The sequence below is a fragment of the Microtus ochrogaster genome, chromosome 8 (assembly GCF_000317375.1).
Source record: "Microtus ochrogaster isolate Prairie Vole_2 chromosome 8, MicOch1.0, whole genome shotgun sequence".
NCBI lineage: Eukaryota > Metazoa > Chordata > Mammalia > Rodentia > Cricetidae > Microtus > Microtus ochrogaster.
Window position 1 is genome coordinate 67,816,737 of NC_022015.1, and position 15,649 is coordinate 67,832,385.

At 45.2% G+C, this 15,649-nt stretch overlaps 1 protein-coding gene across 11 annotated transcripts in view; it reads right to left on the bottom strand.

The window, feature by feature from the left end:
• Sorbs1 (sorbin and SH3 domain containing 1) overlaps positions 1 to 15,649 on the bottom strand; it is a 224,156-nt gene that overhangs the window by 60,695 nt on the left and 147,812 nt on the right. For 6 of the 11 annotated variants that reach the window (XM_005352257.3, XM_026781543.1, XM_026781542.1 and 3 more), the window contains 4 exons: positions 12,391 to 12,566; positions 10,242 to 10,305; positions 8,498 to 8,572; positions 8,118 to 8,180 (listed from right to left, as the gene is read on the bottom strand). In XM_005352257.3, the coding sequence (XP_005352314.1) occupies positions 8,118 to 8,180; positions 8,498 to 8,572; positions 10,242 to 10,305; positions 12,391 to 12,566 (378 nt within the window). The remainder of the gene's footprint in view (positions 1 to 8,117; positions 8,181 to 8,497; positions 8,573 to 10,241; positions 10,306 to 12,390; positions 12,567 to 15,649) is intronic. The other 5 variants (XM_026781547.1, XM_013348144.2, XM_013348143.2 and 2 more) reach the window with 1 other exon arrangement.

The window sequence follows — 15,649 nt, forward strand, 5'->3', positions numbered from 1 at the left end:
ATGCTCTGTGAAGGTACCATTCAGGTGATGCTCTGTGAAGGTACTGCTTGGGGTGAGCATCTAAACTGAGTCCGCAACAAGTCAAATTCACATGAATTTCTGTGGTGTGTGATGGGTTCTATAGGTGTGTACACACTCCTAGATAAACTGAACACTGGGTTCTGAGATGACCAAGAAAAGATCTGAACCCCTCAAGGGAAGGGGTGCATGTATTAAAGTAGAAATCAGATCACAGGTCATTTACAGGAACAGATCTGTCCCGAGTACAAGCTATGACATCCATGATAATCCTTCCTAAACATTTCTTCTCCAGAGTGCCGGAGAGTCCAATACCTTGCTCATCTGAATTCATGGTACTTGCATCTAGAATAAAGACCTAGTTTCATTCACTGAGATCCATAACACTCTTCCAGCAAAGCACATGACCTAAGCAGCAAAGTCAAGTCAAGGGATTTGAAATGCTGTATTAATGACAGCATTAATCAAGCCCCTGTGTCTAGGCAAATTAAGTATCAGAGCAAAAATAGGTCAGAATGTTCTATGAAATGTAAACAAAGCAGACATTACTATTATGTTGAGTACAGCAGCATTCAAAAACAGCTTCTACCGTCTGGCCCTTCCCTGCTCCTCACTATTGTCTGTCCCTCAGCCAAAACAACAGATAGGAATCCAGCACCAGGGTACCTTGTTCTCCTTCCAGCTCCCCTTGTCTTTAAAAGAACTAGTCAACACCAAGGGTTGACAGGGACTATGATTCTTCACCAACACAGCCAAGCCTTTCTTCTTTAGGGTGGGAGGGGGAGGGCCTCACTATGATGCTCAGGCTGACTTCTAAAGTACAGTCTTTCTGCCTTAGTCCTCTGCGCACTAGGACTACAGGCCTGCATCACGACAACCCACTATCCTTTCATTATTATAAACGGAGTATTGTTAAGTTTATTTATGTTAACTTCCAAAAATACGGTAGTGGAAGGATGAAATGGAATCAGAAATGTATTTTTTTGGAAAAAGTATTCTGAAGAATTTTGTGTTACTAGCTTTTCGTTTGTTTGTTTTAGAGTTTTGTTTTGTTTTTTTTAAGGAACTTGATGTATTTATAAAGCACTATGGTATCAAAAGACACCAAAACTCAGCTTTAGCTAAGGGCACCTGGCCTGCCCCACCCCAAGTTAACTTTGAAAACAAATCACTGCATTAAACCAAGCCTAATATTTTAGCTGAAGACCCTAAACCTCTTTGAATCATGGAAGATGGCAGCCTTGCAGCAGGTGGTGGAAAGGCCAGTTCCAACTATCACATGGCTACTAAAGCCCGAGCAAAGTAGGAGCGCAGGGACAGCATCAAATAGGTTTTAATGTGAAGATTAACGTTAAGATTTTTCAACACTGTTTCCTCTAGACATTTCTAATGTCAAGTTTTAGAAGGCAGTGAGAAATAGTTCTTATGTGATGGGGAAGAAAACAGCTCAAGGAGCCCGACTTAGGTGAGTTAAAATGCAGAGGAAAGCAAGAAGGGGATGGGACAGGGCAAGGGCAGAAACTGAGTGACTGATTCACTCTCCCCCCCTCCTCCTCTCGTCCTCTCTCTCCCATCCTTGCTTCTTCTCTCTGAGTCAGAGTCTCCCGGGAACCCTGTAGACCAGGTTGGCCTTGAACTCACAGAGACCCATCTACTTCTGCTTCTCAAGTGCTGAGACTAAAGGTGTGTCATCACAAGAGGCTGTGACTGATAATGTTATTACTGGGTACAGATGGAAAACGGAGTCCCATCCACCCTGAGATACACATGGCCAGGGTGTCGCTGTAAGTGAGCTTTTCGTTTTCACAGCGGCCGCAGGACTCCAGCATGGACATAGGTTTGGGGACTGTATGCCAACACCCCGATGTCAAATGGGTCAATCTGACAACTTCAACAAGTATGACAGGGTCCACAATTATTTTTGTTATCTCTTGCATAAATCTAATAAAAGCAAGTTTTACTTCATTTTATGAACTAAAATAGCACTAAAATCTACCATTAATAATAGCAAAAACTAGCTATACCACTCATTTTATAAACAAGGAGACCAGGGTCCAAGAAGGCAAGAAAAGTTGCCCCTGGTGACTCAGTAAGAAAGAGACAAGAAGGAGAGTCAGGATCTTGCTGAGGTCACTTCAGTCCTGGGACGGAGTGGCTATTATGACCTTTCACTTCACCTTTATAGCTCCAATCCTGGGCAAGGAAACTCCATTTTTTTTTTAAATCTGGAAGAAGCAATGAAAGGTGTTGTCCTAAAACTGAAGGGCACCACATGCCAAGACATCTCCAGCCTTGAAGCCTTTGCTCACTCCAGGAGATGCTTAGGCAAGCCTTCAGAGTAACTCTGCCGCACTCACTTTGCCTTCTATTGGCCTCCGGGGATAATATAACATTGCTACATCCTGCACTTGCTGTTGTCTGAAACTTTCTCCTGGTAAGCATCTCTACAATGAGGAAGCTGGGTATACAGTTAGAATAACCAGGGCCTGGAAAGCTGAGTGTAAGGCCATCCTTCAACCCATAGCCAAACAGAGTAAAATACATGTGCATTGTTTAACCATAAGTACACAAAGAAAAACCTTTCTCAAGTCTTTTAAGAACTAGCGACGCAGAGTGTGCTGTCACAGCCTCCAAGGGTTCTTGACAACAATGCCAGGGGATTCAGCTGAGCTGGGATCTTGTGATTCCTGCTTGTGATGGAACTATATGCTATCTTTGCCCCTTGGAACAAACACCAAGCAACTGACATCAAACCTTGGCACCAACACTCAGAACTTCCCAAGTCAACCATTCCAGGAAGCTTGAACATTACGCAGCACACACAGGGTGAACTTTGGTGCCTTAAAGGCCCCTGATGGGCTCTGGTGTTGACACACAACAGTTCTCCCCGGCCTTTGTGGCACAATAGTTAGTCCCAGAGCTGCCAGGAGCTGCATAATTGCCTTTTCAAACACAACAACAACGTTAAATGAATTTCTAAAAGCTTTCCTTCAGGGTTGATTTTGCAGTTGCTGTTTAGAATTTATAGAATTCTGAAAGTCAACTGGAGAGATTGCTGAACCAAACCATTTAAAGCTCTACATAAGTGACAAAATAGGATGCTCAGTCAAAAGCAGCATTCACAGAACCACAAACTGTGCCATTAAATCTCCAGTTAGTGCTTCACAGGTCTTTAAACCTAAAATTATTTTTGTGATAATAAGGGATCTCACTTTAACACGATCTTATTCCATCATTCAACATAATTCCTTCTGAGGCTTTACTCCCTGTGCTTAGCAAGAACAAGGATACAAGATGGAAACAGAAAACACCCCACAGAAAACAGCCAAGGAAAAGGAGACAGAGTCTGGGGAGGCAAAGAAAAGGCAAGCAAAGGGGGGCAAAGAAGGCAAGTATGGGGGCTTGTGTGGAAAGTCACAGATTACGTATGTTCTGGTTAAAGACTGCCATATATTAAGTCACAGATTACATATGTTCTGGTTAAAGACTGCCATATATTAAGGGATGGAAAACAAAGGCCACAAGAGAGTGGACAGAAGCTGCAGAAGACACACTCCTAAGAAAGAGAATTCTGAGAAGTTATTTGAAAATGGGAAAGGAACAAACTGAGGGAGACAGCCTGGAGGGATCCATGGGCTAATGAGACCCAGAGTCTGGAGGGACCCACGGGCTAGAGAAGGCTCACCATTCCCATCTTCATCCGGCCTTCTGGGTCCCGAGGTAGGAAGGGGATGTCCGCTTCAGTTCTTAACTATGCTGCAGACCAAAGACTTTTGCACATGCTGGGAGGGGACCTTCTGGGCAGCTCACATAAGGAGAACAAAGGTGACTGCCACAAGCCGCCTGGCCCCTCCCCTGGGCAGGACTAGCAAAAGTTTGGGGCAGGAGGCACAAGTCAGCCAAACATCTTCACAACAGAACAACTTCACTCAAACTCAAGAAAAATGAGGCTATTCATAGAAATCCTGCACAGCTAGGAGAGTTATTTTCACTCAGCTTTATGTGTGCCTGAGAAAACTGCCTCCTGCAAGCTTTGCCTGAGGAAAAGCTGGAGAAGGAGGGAGGGGGAACACAGACGGACCCCTGTGACACCACAACCCAGAGATGTTTATAAGTGGCAGCATGAGTCACAGCAACAGAGATGGCAGTTCCAACCTTTAACGAGAAGTGGTGCTAGGGGGAGTCATGGACCAGGAGGAAAGCTGCTCTCTGACCTCACCCCAGTGTGGTTCAATGGGTCCTCATAAGTCGTGGGTCACAGCTACTTGGCTTTGTTGTAGATTTGGGACACTGTGTAAAAATATCTTGTTTTCTTGACAGCGAATGTGCCAAGTCAGCTGTCCTTACAAGGCCAGAGTTCTGAATCTCCAGTCCTCACTCCAGTCCTACCTGCATGTATGTCTGGATGCCAGAAGAGGGAACCAAATCTCATTACAGATGGTTGTGAGCCACCTTGTGGTTGCTGGGAATTGAATTCAGGACCTCTAGAAGAGCAGTCGGTTCTCTTAACCATCTCTCCACCGCCCTTAAACTTTCAAACTTTCAAATTAGCACGTTGGTCCTTTGGTGCAAGGAGTGGGGGGAGTTTTGAGGAAGAAATCTTGACATTTCAGTGGGTCTGTCATGCATGGTCTCTGGTGTAGGAGTTCCTTCTGTTTGTGTGTTGCTTTCATTGGATAATGAATAAAGAAACTGCCTTGGCCTAGTTGATAGGACAGAACTTAGGTAGGCAGAGGAGACAGAACTGAATTCTGGGAGAAAGAAGGGCAGAGTGAGAGACACCATGGATCTCCTGCCTGAGATGGATGCTGGTTAGAATCTTGCCCGTAAGCCATAGTCACGTGGCGATAGACAGATTAATAGAAATGGGTTAAATTAAGATGTAAGAATTAGCCAGTAAGAAATTAGAGCTAATGGGCCAGGCAGTGTTTAAATGAATACAGTTTCTGTGTGATTATTTCGGGTGTAAGCTAGCCCAGCCCTCTCTCCTTGCAACAGGTCTCATTGCTTGGGGAGCTTTCCTAACTGCATGTTCCCACACAGATCCCAAGAGACACCAGCTCAGCAGCCCAAGACAGGATTGACTCGAGAAGCTGCCATGAGTTATCAGAGAGCGCTTGGAAAAGGGGGGGGGGGCGATCAAGTGCAACAAAGTCTATCAGGAGGGGAGGATCAGCAGAGCAAAATCCCGTGTTCAGAATTCCCCAGAATCAGCCATGGTTGAATCCTGACTCAACCACGTCCTGTGTGACTTTGCACATACTACCTAACCTCCCCAAGCTTCTTCAGGATCATCTCGTGGGTGCTAGGAAGATGAAAATAAGGTTGACAGTAGTGATGTGCTCTGCACACAGTCTCACAGTGGACACCAAAGTCTCCAAATCTGTGGCTGACTGTGGGCAGCTATGAAAAAATTTGAATCAGTAAAAAGTTTTAAAACATGGAATGAATGAAAGCGAATTCAAACTCAAAGCAAACAAACCCAAGGCATTTCTGGCTCCACCCAACTATCAGGCAGCTCCACTGCGTCCATGCTTCTGAGCATACATGTATACTGCGAACTGCACACAGCATCACTCCACATACCCCAAGGTTGACCGAAACTCTAGCTCAGTGTTTTGACTGTACAGAGAAAGGTTTCTGGTTCTGGTTTTGGGGTTTTTTGGTTTTTTTTGTTTTGTTTTGTTTTTCAAGACAGGGTCTGTGCAGCTTTGGAACCTGTCCTGGAACTCGCTCTGTAGACTAGGCTGGCCTTGAACTCATAGAGATCCCCCTAACTCTGCCTCCCAGGTCCTGGGATAAAAGCCATGAGCCACCACCATCCAGCTTAGAATAAGTTTCTTTCTGGTTTATTGTCAGTAAATGATAAGTATATACGTGAAGCAGCACATACATTTCTCAGGTGCAGAAGGGCACAATGGAAATGTTGAAGCAGCTTTGGTGTTAGGTGGAATAGCAGTAAGAGCACGGCAGTCACCACACATTGCTGTCCCTTAAATAAAATCCGGGGGAGGGGAAAGGCTGCCTTTCAGAGGGAAGTAGAGGAGTGTGGGGTAGCACCGAGCTGTCTTAAGGATTATAAAATGCCCAGACTGCTCTTTGCTGTAACTTACAGAGGATTATTTTCATCAACACGTAAACTCATTAAGAAATGGCCGTCCCATTTATCTTCCAGCATCTGCCTAGCAGTTTACTTGCTCACTCAGGGAGAAGGAAGGTTTCTAAGCTGGGGCAAGCACATGCTCACAGGCCCCACTGCTCAGAACAATCAGCTCTGAGATACTTAGAAGTATCTGCTTTCTTAAAAACGACTACAATTTAGACATACCAGCCCTCAGGCAGGCTTTCATAGGCTTCTTACAGATATTCCTACTTCCAAATTCTGAATTACAAGACAACAAAACAACAGTAGCATCAACCAGACTACTCCACCCCCGCATGAGACCCACAGCTCCAATTTCTAGGTTCTCTCTCGGCTGAACTCTCCCTTCCTTCCTTCCTCTCTTCCTCTTTAAGGGTCTCACTAAGCAGCCCTGGCTAGTCTGGAACTTACTATGTAGCTCAATATAGCATTGAATTCATAGTAATCCTCCTGCCTCAGCCTTCTGAGCACTGGGATTATATGTATGCACCTCTATCGTCCCTCCTTCTCAGTGCATGTTAGCACCTATGGCAGAGGCTGCATTCGGTGCTGATCTGTCATCAATGTGCAGACAGAGCCCCGGAGCTGCCTGTGAGGAGCGGCACCATGGACAGAGCTAAGGTGGGCCTTTGGCACTCTCGGACACATTGCTTATGATGCTCAGACAGGATAAAACCACAGATTCAGAAAGCCAGAAAACCTCCTGAACATTAAAAAAATTAAGCCCAACAAGTATTAAAATTCCTCAAGTGCTTTTCACATTTGTAAAAAGCTTTTATCTAACTGAATATAACCCGCAATATGCTAGACATGTCATCTAGGCAGGGTGGGGGCGTGAGAGAATTTACCCTATTTTTAAAAGACCTCTTGGGGAAGATAACGTCTTCAAAATTTGTGTTGAAGCCTAATTATCTTCATTAGTATGGCTTCTTATGCTCAACTTAAAGTTTTTAACCTTTTAATTTTTTTAAGGCCATTTTTTCCTTTTTCTGTCTCTGAAAATATTGTGTGTATGCATAGCCATACATAAACATACCCACTTCTAAAAATGTGTGGCAAGCTCTCTTGCCTTCTCTTACTGTTTATATCTCTAGGCAAAACAGCCCTACTTCCTCTTGTGCCAGATTTCCCATGTAACAGAAAGCAGACCCTGCTATCAGCCTGTGTTGGAAGGTGCAGTGACCAATGACCTAAGAACTTGATACTGGGCCATGAAATCCTGCCTTGAGATCACAGCCAAGACAAAGGAAGCCAAGGGCCCTGTCTAGAACGAGCTTTGGGCCATCTCCCAATCCCATGGGTTTTCTCCAAGATACTTTCCCTCACCCAGCTTTTACAGCCTTCTTTGATACTGTTCTCCCCCACATCGCACCCCCTCCTCCAGCATAAGAGGAATAACTCCAAGGCACCGGCATAGCTGTTCTCCGTATCAGGTCATATTCCAATCCAGCTCTTGTATGAAATGCTTCCCAGTTTAGCCCAAATATTCTTTTCAAGAATATCTCACCCAAACTGACACTTAAGCCTACACACCTCTTCAGGAATTCCCAATCAAAGAGAGACACCCTGAGGACCCATGGCCAGAGGGGCCCAGTGACAATCGGGTGCAGTGTGGGAAACTGGTAAGCTTCTATTGTTGATAGCTGTCAGGTCTCCCTCCTCAGCTTCCTGAAGTCACTGCCCAGCCATCAGAATACACTAAGTGACACCCCAGACACCAGGCCTTGGGTAGTTGGTACAAGCTGCTTTTCTCAGAGCCCCACACATTATGAAAGCTACCCCTAAGGTATGCAAACCCTATAGGGGCAGGGATTAAAATGCCATGAGGAGAGACAGCCACACAAAAGGTTAGGGGGAAGCAAATAAACACGAAGATTTCCTCAGCTACCAGCAAAAACCCCACAGTGAGAAGTAACAGCACCAGTTAGGAGCGAGGCACACAATTTCCTGTAATTACCTTCAGATTTAGGACTAGGAGTAGATGCAGGAAACCGGTAGGTAGGAGTGTAAGGGTTGTCCTCTGCAGCAGAGAAAAGCAGTGGATTTGAAGCTATCCACCACGACGCGGAGGAAATGATTAACCCCCGGCTGACACTCTCCAATGATTATCTATCTTAGTGTTATTAAAGCACACAGGCATCACGCTTAGATTAATGAATTAGAAAGGACTTAGTTATTTTAATATAGCACACCATGCAAATGAGTGAAATAAAATGCTCACGGGATGAAAACGAGTATTAAAAACAAAATCTAAAAGCCAAACTGTACACCTATAATGGGACTCTAAGAACTAACTTAAAGCTACGACAACAGATGCACTGTCTAAACTTATGGTACCTTCAGAATTTTGCAGGATTTCAGGAAGTTCAGGGAATTTGTAGGTAGGGAAATAAGGGTTTTCTTCAGGAGTGTCTAGGCAGTGGGAGCACGTTTGAGAGAGAGAGAGAGAATAGGAAGATACAAACAGAGAGAGTGAATAAGTAGGAATCCACACAGTTTACACTCCTTGAATTCTGGGATACAATAAGCTTCACTAATGATATAAAATAACCTTAAAATCCAGTCTTTTTGCCTGAATTAGTCATCTCAAAAACATAGAAACTGGCTCCAATGGACAGAAGCACTAAACACAAAGTTTCAAATTTCACATTTTTAAGTCAGAGATATGAAATATGATAAATGAAAACACTATCCTAAAGTGATTTTTTTTTCCAAATCAAAAGCTGGTTTGTGCATATCAGAATCCAGCAAACAAGTGAGTGTTAAGCTTTTCAGGTGCCTCTGCCTCCACTAGGGCAGGCAGGTGTGTCGAGAATCTGTAATTTAGCGGTGTTAATCACGAGAGCACAAGAAGACCATGGGTGCCTTGGAGCAGGATCACACATTCCATGCATATGTATGCATTCATTCCTGCATTTAGCCTTCCAAAGCCAGGTCTGAAGGTGGGGAGTCACCGATGGCTCGAAGAAGTGGGCAGTGACTTTACCATGGAGACCCAGTCTTTAGCAAACATACACCTGACTCAGAGAAGCTGATATTTAGGAAGAGTGTAGATCATTCTGAACCCAGCAAAGCTAATTGACAGTGATGTTTAGCATATACAGTTAGGCAAAGAGAGTGGATATTTGTGATTTAAATGGGAACACTGACCGGAACATTATTTCTTTGGTGTATTTCATGGCAGGCGGCCAGACTGGATTTGGGCACAAAGAAAGACAGGATGCTCTGCTCTCAGGAAGAGTGACTCCCTTCCCACAGTGCAGTGACATCCCTGCCTGTCAACCAACTGGCAGCATAGGTAGCAGTGGGTGCTAAGCTTGTAGGGCTGTGATCTGCCAAAGCATGAGCCTGGAGTCCCGCCATCATGCTGGTTCACGCACTGAAATCCCAGGGTCCTCTGGATCTATAAGCCCCTTGCTCTAGTGTGTCAGCTCACGACTGATTCTCTACCTGCCAAGCTCTGGTCCCCAGTTGGGGAAGCTTACTTCACACACTAGCATAGCCTCGGAGATTCACAATAGCATCGCACTTCACAGGGTCAAGCGTGTTCCCATTTGAATGGCCACAACATCCTTCAGAGGACTGGAAGCAGGACAGACACAGAAAGATACAAGATCCACCTAAGAGCACATAATTGCCTGGAGGCAGGCTCCAGGGAAGAACAGTTTTCTGAACTCCCAGTCCAGGGCTTTGTTCATTTGATCTCCTCACAAAGCAGTCATGGGCTGACACAAGCTATTCCTAAAGCTGGAAGCAGGTGGGGGGAGATGGAACCGCCTGTTCTCCAGGCAGTTAGGTGTGGGAGCCTGGGCAGAGGGCCGCTCTCAGCCTCCTGCGCGTCACAGCAGGTGGAGGGAGGACTTGCAAGCTGACCTCAAGTCCCAAAGCTGAAGCAGGCACAGATACAACCCTCCCACCTGTGCTCTGTGGGTGCATGGCTAAAGTCAGGCAGACCGGTACCTAATGGAATCCAATAGACGGAGCGCACTCCTGGAGTCAAAATGAACTGAGAACAGGCCCATAACCAATCGACAACAAATGCCCACAGAATCACATGACTTATGTAAGTGAAAATTGGTACCTCTGTTCAGCTTGTGGATCTGTTTAAACATGGTTTTGTACCAGTCTTTCGATCTCTCGGTATTCTGGAGAAAAACAGAAGCAAAGGGTAAAACAATGGGCAATTCAGAAGATCTATGATGACAGAATCAAAATCAAGCAGGGTGGTACTAGGATCGATCCCAGGGCCTTGCACATGAGGCAAGCGCTCTAGCATACGCATCCCTAGCTGCACTATTGAGAACTTCCTTTAAAGGCAAAACTTTTGAGAAAGCAGTCATAATAAAAGACTCAGATATGATTTTGAAAAATGAGATTTGGCCTAAGGATGTAACAGACAAAGGCAGATTTGAAATATGCCATGCTTTCTTTCTTTTAAAAACACATGTTTATTTTTAATTTATGTATCTGAATGCTTTGCCTGTATTAATTTATGTGTACCATGTGCACACAGTGTTGGTGGAGACCAGCAGGGGACATCAGAAGCAGCCATGTGCACCCTGAGTCTTCTATAAGAGCAGAAAGTGCTCTTAACCACTGAACCATCTCCCTAGCCCTGTGCCCCACCTTCCTTAAAATTTCATTTTTAGAGACAGTCTCTCTCCACACACAGACTTCATGAAACTGAAGCTAAGTCCTCCCAGAACCACAAGGCAATAAGTCCTTCTTATCACAATCTACCTCTGCTTCTTCTGGATTATTCTGTACAAATGTATATAAGTCACCTTGCACAAAGCCATGTTTAAAACACATACATTAAAACAGAACCCATATGGCAGCCAATTCCAGGGTTTTCATGCTCACTGGAACCAGGCTTTTTCCAAAGACAGAAATAAAATAAGGTGGCTGAATAAGATAGTATCACCCCCATTTTACAGATGAGGGAAATAAATAGAAAACAAATCAAAGTGCATTGTCCCACATAGAGAAGAGTCAGAAAGTAGAAGGGCCGACTAGGGCAGCATTTGTAGACACTCTGACACCCACGCATCGTGAGATCTTGGGAGTGATGTGATCCTGCATATCCCTGCCTTTTTGATGCTGTGTGTGGATGTGTGTCCACTGGGAGGTGCTGTGGAAGTTTAGGAGGTAGGGCCTAGTGAGAGGTCCTTAGACCACTGGGGATGACTTATCCATAAGGATGTGGGATGTCACCCTGCCATCCTCTCTGCTCCCCAGCACACTGTACGAGCACTAGTACGCCTTTGCCATGATATGCTGTCCTTGTCAGAGGCTCCTGCAGAACAGGCAGCTCAAATTTTAACTTGAGCCTCCCTAACCATGATCCCAGATAGGCCTCTACTTACTCCATAAGCAGGCTGTGCTGAATATTCCTAACAGCACAGCTAAGCTGACTGATGTAGCAACCTATGAGATAGTAATTGCTCCACCACCCAGATGGCGATATAAGATAATGTCCAGCACAGGAGCTTCGATCACTCTCTCTGTTATTACATATGGCCAAAGTAGAGTTCTCCAAAGGCTTAGACTACTACTGTTTCTATCTACCCTCTGAAAGGCAAAAAAAAAAGTCCCATTTTCCAAATGGAAACCAAAGACACATATTACAGCCAGAGTGGTCTGGTGGACATATAAGGAGGAGTGGGATTAAGTGGGATTAGTATGACCCAGTCACAAGGGGCACGTTTTCCTTCAGGAGCACTGGCACACCTGGCCCAGGAAGAGGCCTTTTGGTCCTGAAGGCCTTGAAGGGCCTCCTTTGCCTGGTGGCCTTGTCCTGCTTACCTTTCATGATGAGGCAACTCTTATCCATGAATCTCCCTCCTGAACCCAGATACATAGCCTCACTTTGCTGGGGATGCCCTTAACTCTGGAGCAAGAATTGCTGATGGGCTCCATGTAGTGAGTCTTGCCTATGGAGCATGGGCAGCCCAAGCCCATTGGCTGCTCTGCTGTAGGAAAGTTCCACAACTGTGCTCCACCCAGGCGTTCCTTTTCTCATGAGACTTAGTAACACCCTACACCTACTTTGGAGAAGTCTGGATATGCTCACTGGGGTGTGGTTTGTGCTGGTGTCAAAGATAAAATCCTTCCCCTCCAAGCCACAGTGACCCCCCCCCCAAGGGGGCTCACAGACACACAAGGCCACATTCTTGCCAGTACTTGTTTAAGATGAAGCCCAGAGAGGACCCGAAGATCCACATTCGTACCCGGAGTGGGATGCCCACTTCATCCATAGACACATTGCTTAGGTCCTGTGCGCTCTTCACCACCCGCCTGCTGCTGTCATCTTTTGCTCTCCTTTCCGGGGCCCTGCTGGGCGAGGTGAGTTCTGCTGGGATTGGCACCGAGTCTTGCTCTCCCGCTCTTCTCTCTGAGGCAGAATCTGGAAATGAAAAGCAACCATAGGCTTAAACTCCAAAGCAAAAAACTCTCCCATAGTCCAGCTAGGGGAAAGGGGCATTTGCTAACTTCCAACTGGAACTAGCCCCACGTAGGTCAGGGGTCAGTGAAGTCCAGCCCACTGCCGGCCACCTGCTTTTGTAAGTAACATTTCACTGGAACACAGCCACGGTGGTTTGTCCACACATTGTTTATGAATGCTTTTGTGTGTTACCATGGCTGAGTATGCTGTGGCCACATGGCCTGCAAAGCATCAAATGTTTGTTATCTGGCTCTTTAAGAGAAGCTTGTAGAGGTATGAAATTGTTCTGAAGATAGCAGAAAAGGTGAGGGAGCAGGTAAAACCTCAAGGAAATGGTAATCATTACTGGAAAGTTACTTTTTTTTTTTTTTAATCTTGGGAGTCACTTAAGTCTCCTCATTTAATGTTCCCATGCCTTAGTTTTCTCATTCAAAAAATATGGGAATGACATTTCCATTGGCAAGCTCACAAAGACACTGTAAGGCAAAGTGCTCAGACAGCTAGGCATCGCTGGGTGCTCATTACAGTTTATTTAGCCTGGTTTACGACTGGAACTTACAGAGAGCCAACAAACAAACCAGGAATGGTCCACAGATCACATGGTCACTAGTTACTGTCTCTTTTTCCAAGCCAGACTATCCAGTTAATGGAGGTGTTCCCTAAGTACTTGCCAGGTGCTATGCCTACTATTCTGCATGTAGACATGAAGGTGAAACCTCTCAGACGCTTAGTCTTCAGGGGGCTTATACTTCAGAGGGCGAGCAAGGAGAATCAGAGTAGTGAGGACCGACAGAGGAAGTCAGCACCCAGCTTAGTTGCAGAATTTAGTTTCAGAGCCAACTTCTCTACGAGGAAGGAGTCAACCAGATGAAAAGAAAGTGGAGGATGTTCCTGGCAGAAGGAACAGCATCCGCATCATCAACTATGTGCCATCTTGAGCTATTCCAACTTAATTAGGTGCCTGGCATTGCACTAAACTCTTCAATAAGACAAGAAGAATTCATGGCTTTAAATAAATAAATAAAATAAAAAGGCCTTAAGGCATCCAGGAGATGCTGAAGGGCCCAGCTGACATGCCTTGGCAGGATGGAGTTTTACAGCTACCAGCACAAAGATGATGGCAGATCTTTATGGTAGAAGGAAGTGAGCAAGCGGAGCCCAGGGATGAAGTCACACACTGAAAAATACGAAAGAAACAGGCAGAGAAGCAGAGAATCCCCGAGTCTGTGTGGGAGACATCCGAGCAACAGGAAAGGGACAAGAACTCTGCGAGAGCGATTTCAGGAGGCCAACAGGAATGGGCACCAGATTGCAGAGAAAGGGACACGCGTGAAAAAGAAGCAGGGGTGAACTCATCACAGAGGAAGAACTGTGTCCGATGGAAACAGGTGGACGGCAAAGGGGCTTAAGCCAAGCAGGGCTGAAGTCTTATCAGTGAAGACTAAAGCAGGTCTCTCCCCCAACCTCCATCAATTAGTAGTTACACCCTGACTGAGACGTGCAAAGTGCTGGCTGGGGAACAAGTGTCCTCTGGCAGGAAGGTGGGATATGAGGTTCCATGCAATGCTGTGACAAAGTCAGAGGTGTCCATGTATGAAGAAGCAGCTGAGGGGGTGGGAACAGTGTAGCTCGCATGCTCAGGTTTCTAATGCTCGATCTACTCAACAGAGTCACTTTCCCCTGACCTCAGACAAGCTTCTTATGGCCTTGCTCCACCTATGAGGGCAGAATGGTTTCTAAACTTACTTGTCGATCTAAGGAGGGCTTAGAAAACCCAATCCCCATACCATTACCACAAACCTCCAAGGAGGCCAGGTCAGACTGTCTTCCTAGAATTTCTGGAATTTCTCAGGAAATTCCAATGCAAGGCCAAAGAGCCTTCAGAAAACTCCGAATGTAAGAGGATTCTGAGTTACCAGTCTACCCTTGACTTGGTCTCCGAACATTCTCCTCCCGCCTGGAAAGGCCTTCCTCAAGTGAAATAAAAAAGGGACCAGTGAGCTAATTCAAACTCCACCTTGCTTGGTATTTAGACACTATGAGATGATGTCCATAGACATGTGTTCAAGGCTTCTGGACCAAGTAAATCTTCTTTTAAAAAAATGCAAATTTTCCAGTTACTTTGTTCTAAAAAATCAGTGTGTGTCCCCCATCCCTTGTTTAAACTTTAGAGGCTTAATGTCATGGGATTCTGACACATGAAAGGCTGAGACCCCAAAGGAAAAAAAATGTTACTTGATACAGTAAAACCCTAACGTGACACAGGTCAAGGCAACCCTCTGATATTCACAGTACACCTTCTGATCCCTTACATCATATTCTAATCCCTTACAAGTGTTTCTTTCTGGTTTTACAATATGCTTCAAAAAGCCTTGAGTTGGGGGACAGAGAGACGGCTCAGTGGTTAAGAGCACGTGCTAGTCTTGCAGAGAACTGAGGTGTTTCCCAGCATCCACATGGGTAGCTCCCAACTACCTTTAACTCCAGTTCCAAGAGATTCTTGCCCTCTTTAGGCTCCAGGGGCCCTAGGCACACACATGGTATTCATATATTCATGCATGAAAACACTCATACACATAAAATAAAATCTTTTTTTTTTTAAAAATGTTTTGAATCAGTAAACAAATGATAATGACAACCTCAAATGGGGTCTCTCTCAGGAGGAGGTGGGACAGATTTTCTGTATATCCAAAGCTTCGTGACAGTCTAAAGCAATGCTTATATTCCCCTGGGGGAAGGACAGTGGTCTCTCTACACTCTGTGTCAGTATCTGCAGTCTTTAACCAAGGGGACCACAAACCACACAAGGCCAACACCACTAAGTCTCCATTCCCAGATAACTCTCCACAATGGTTCCTCTTGACTGTCAAGTTGACTGGAGTCATATTAGTGAAGTACATCCCTGGATATGCCAATGAAGGCATTTTCAAAGATGATTAAATTGTGAGGACTCTGTCCAATCAGTGGTTTAATCTATCTATGAATTCAAGATTTACTATTGGAGGTTGTGAAGCTGAAGCCTAGCTGAAGCCTGGTTGGGGGAA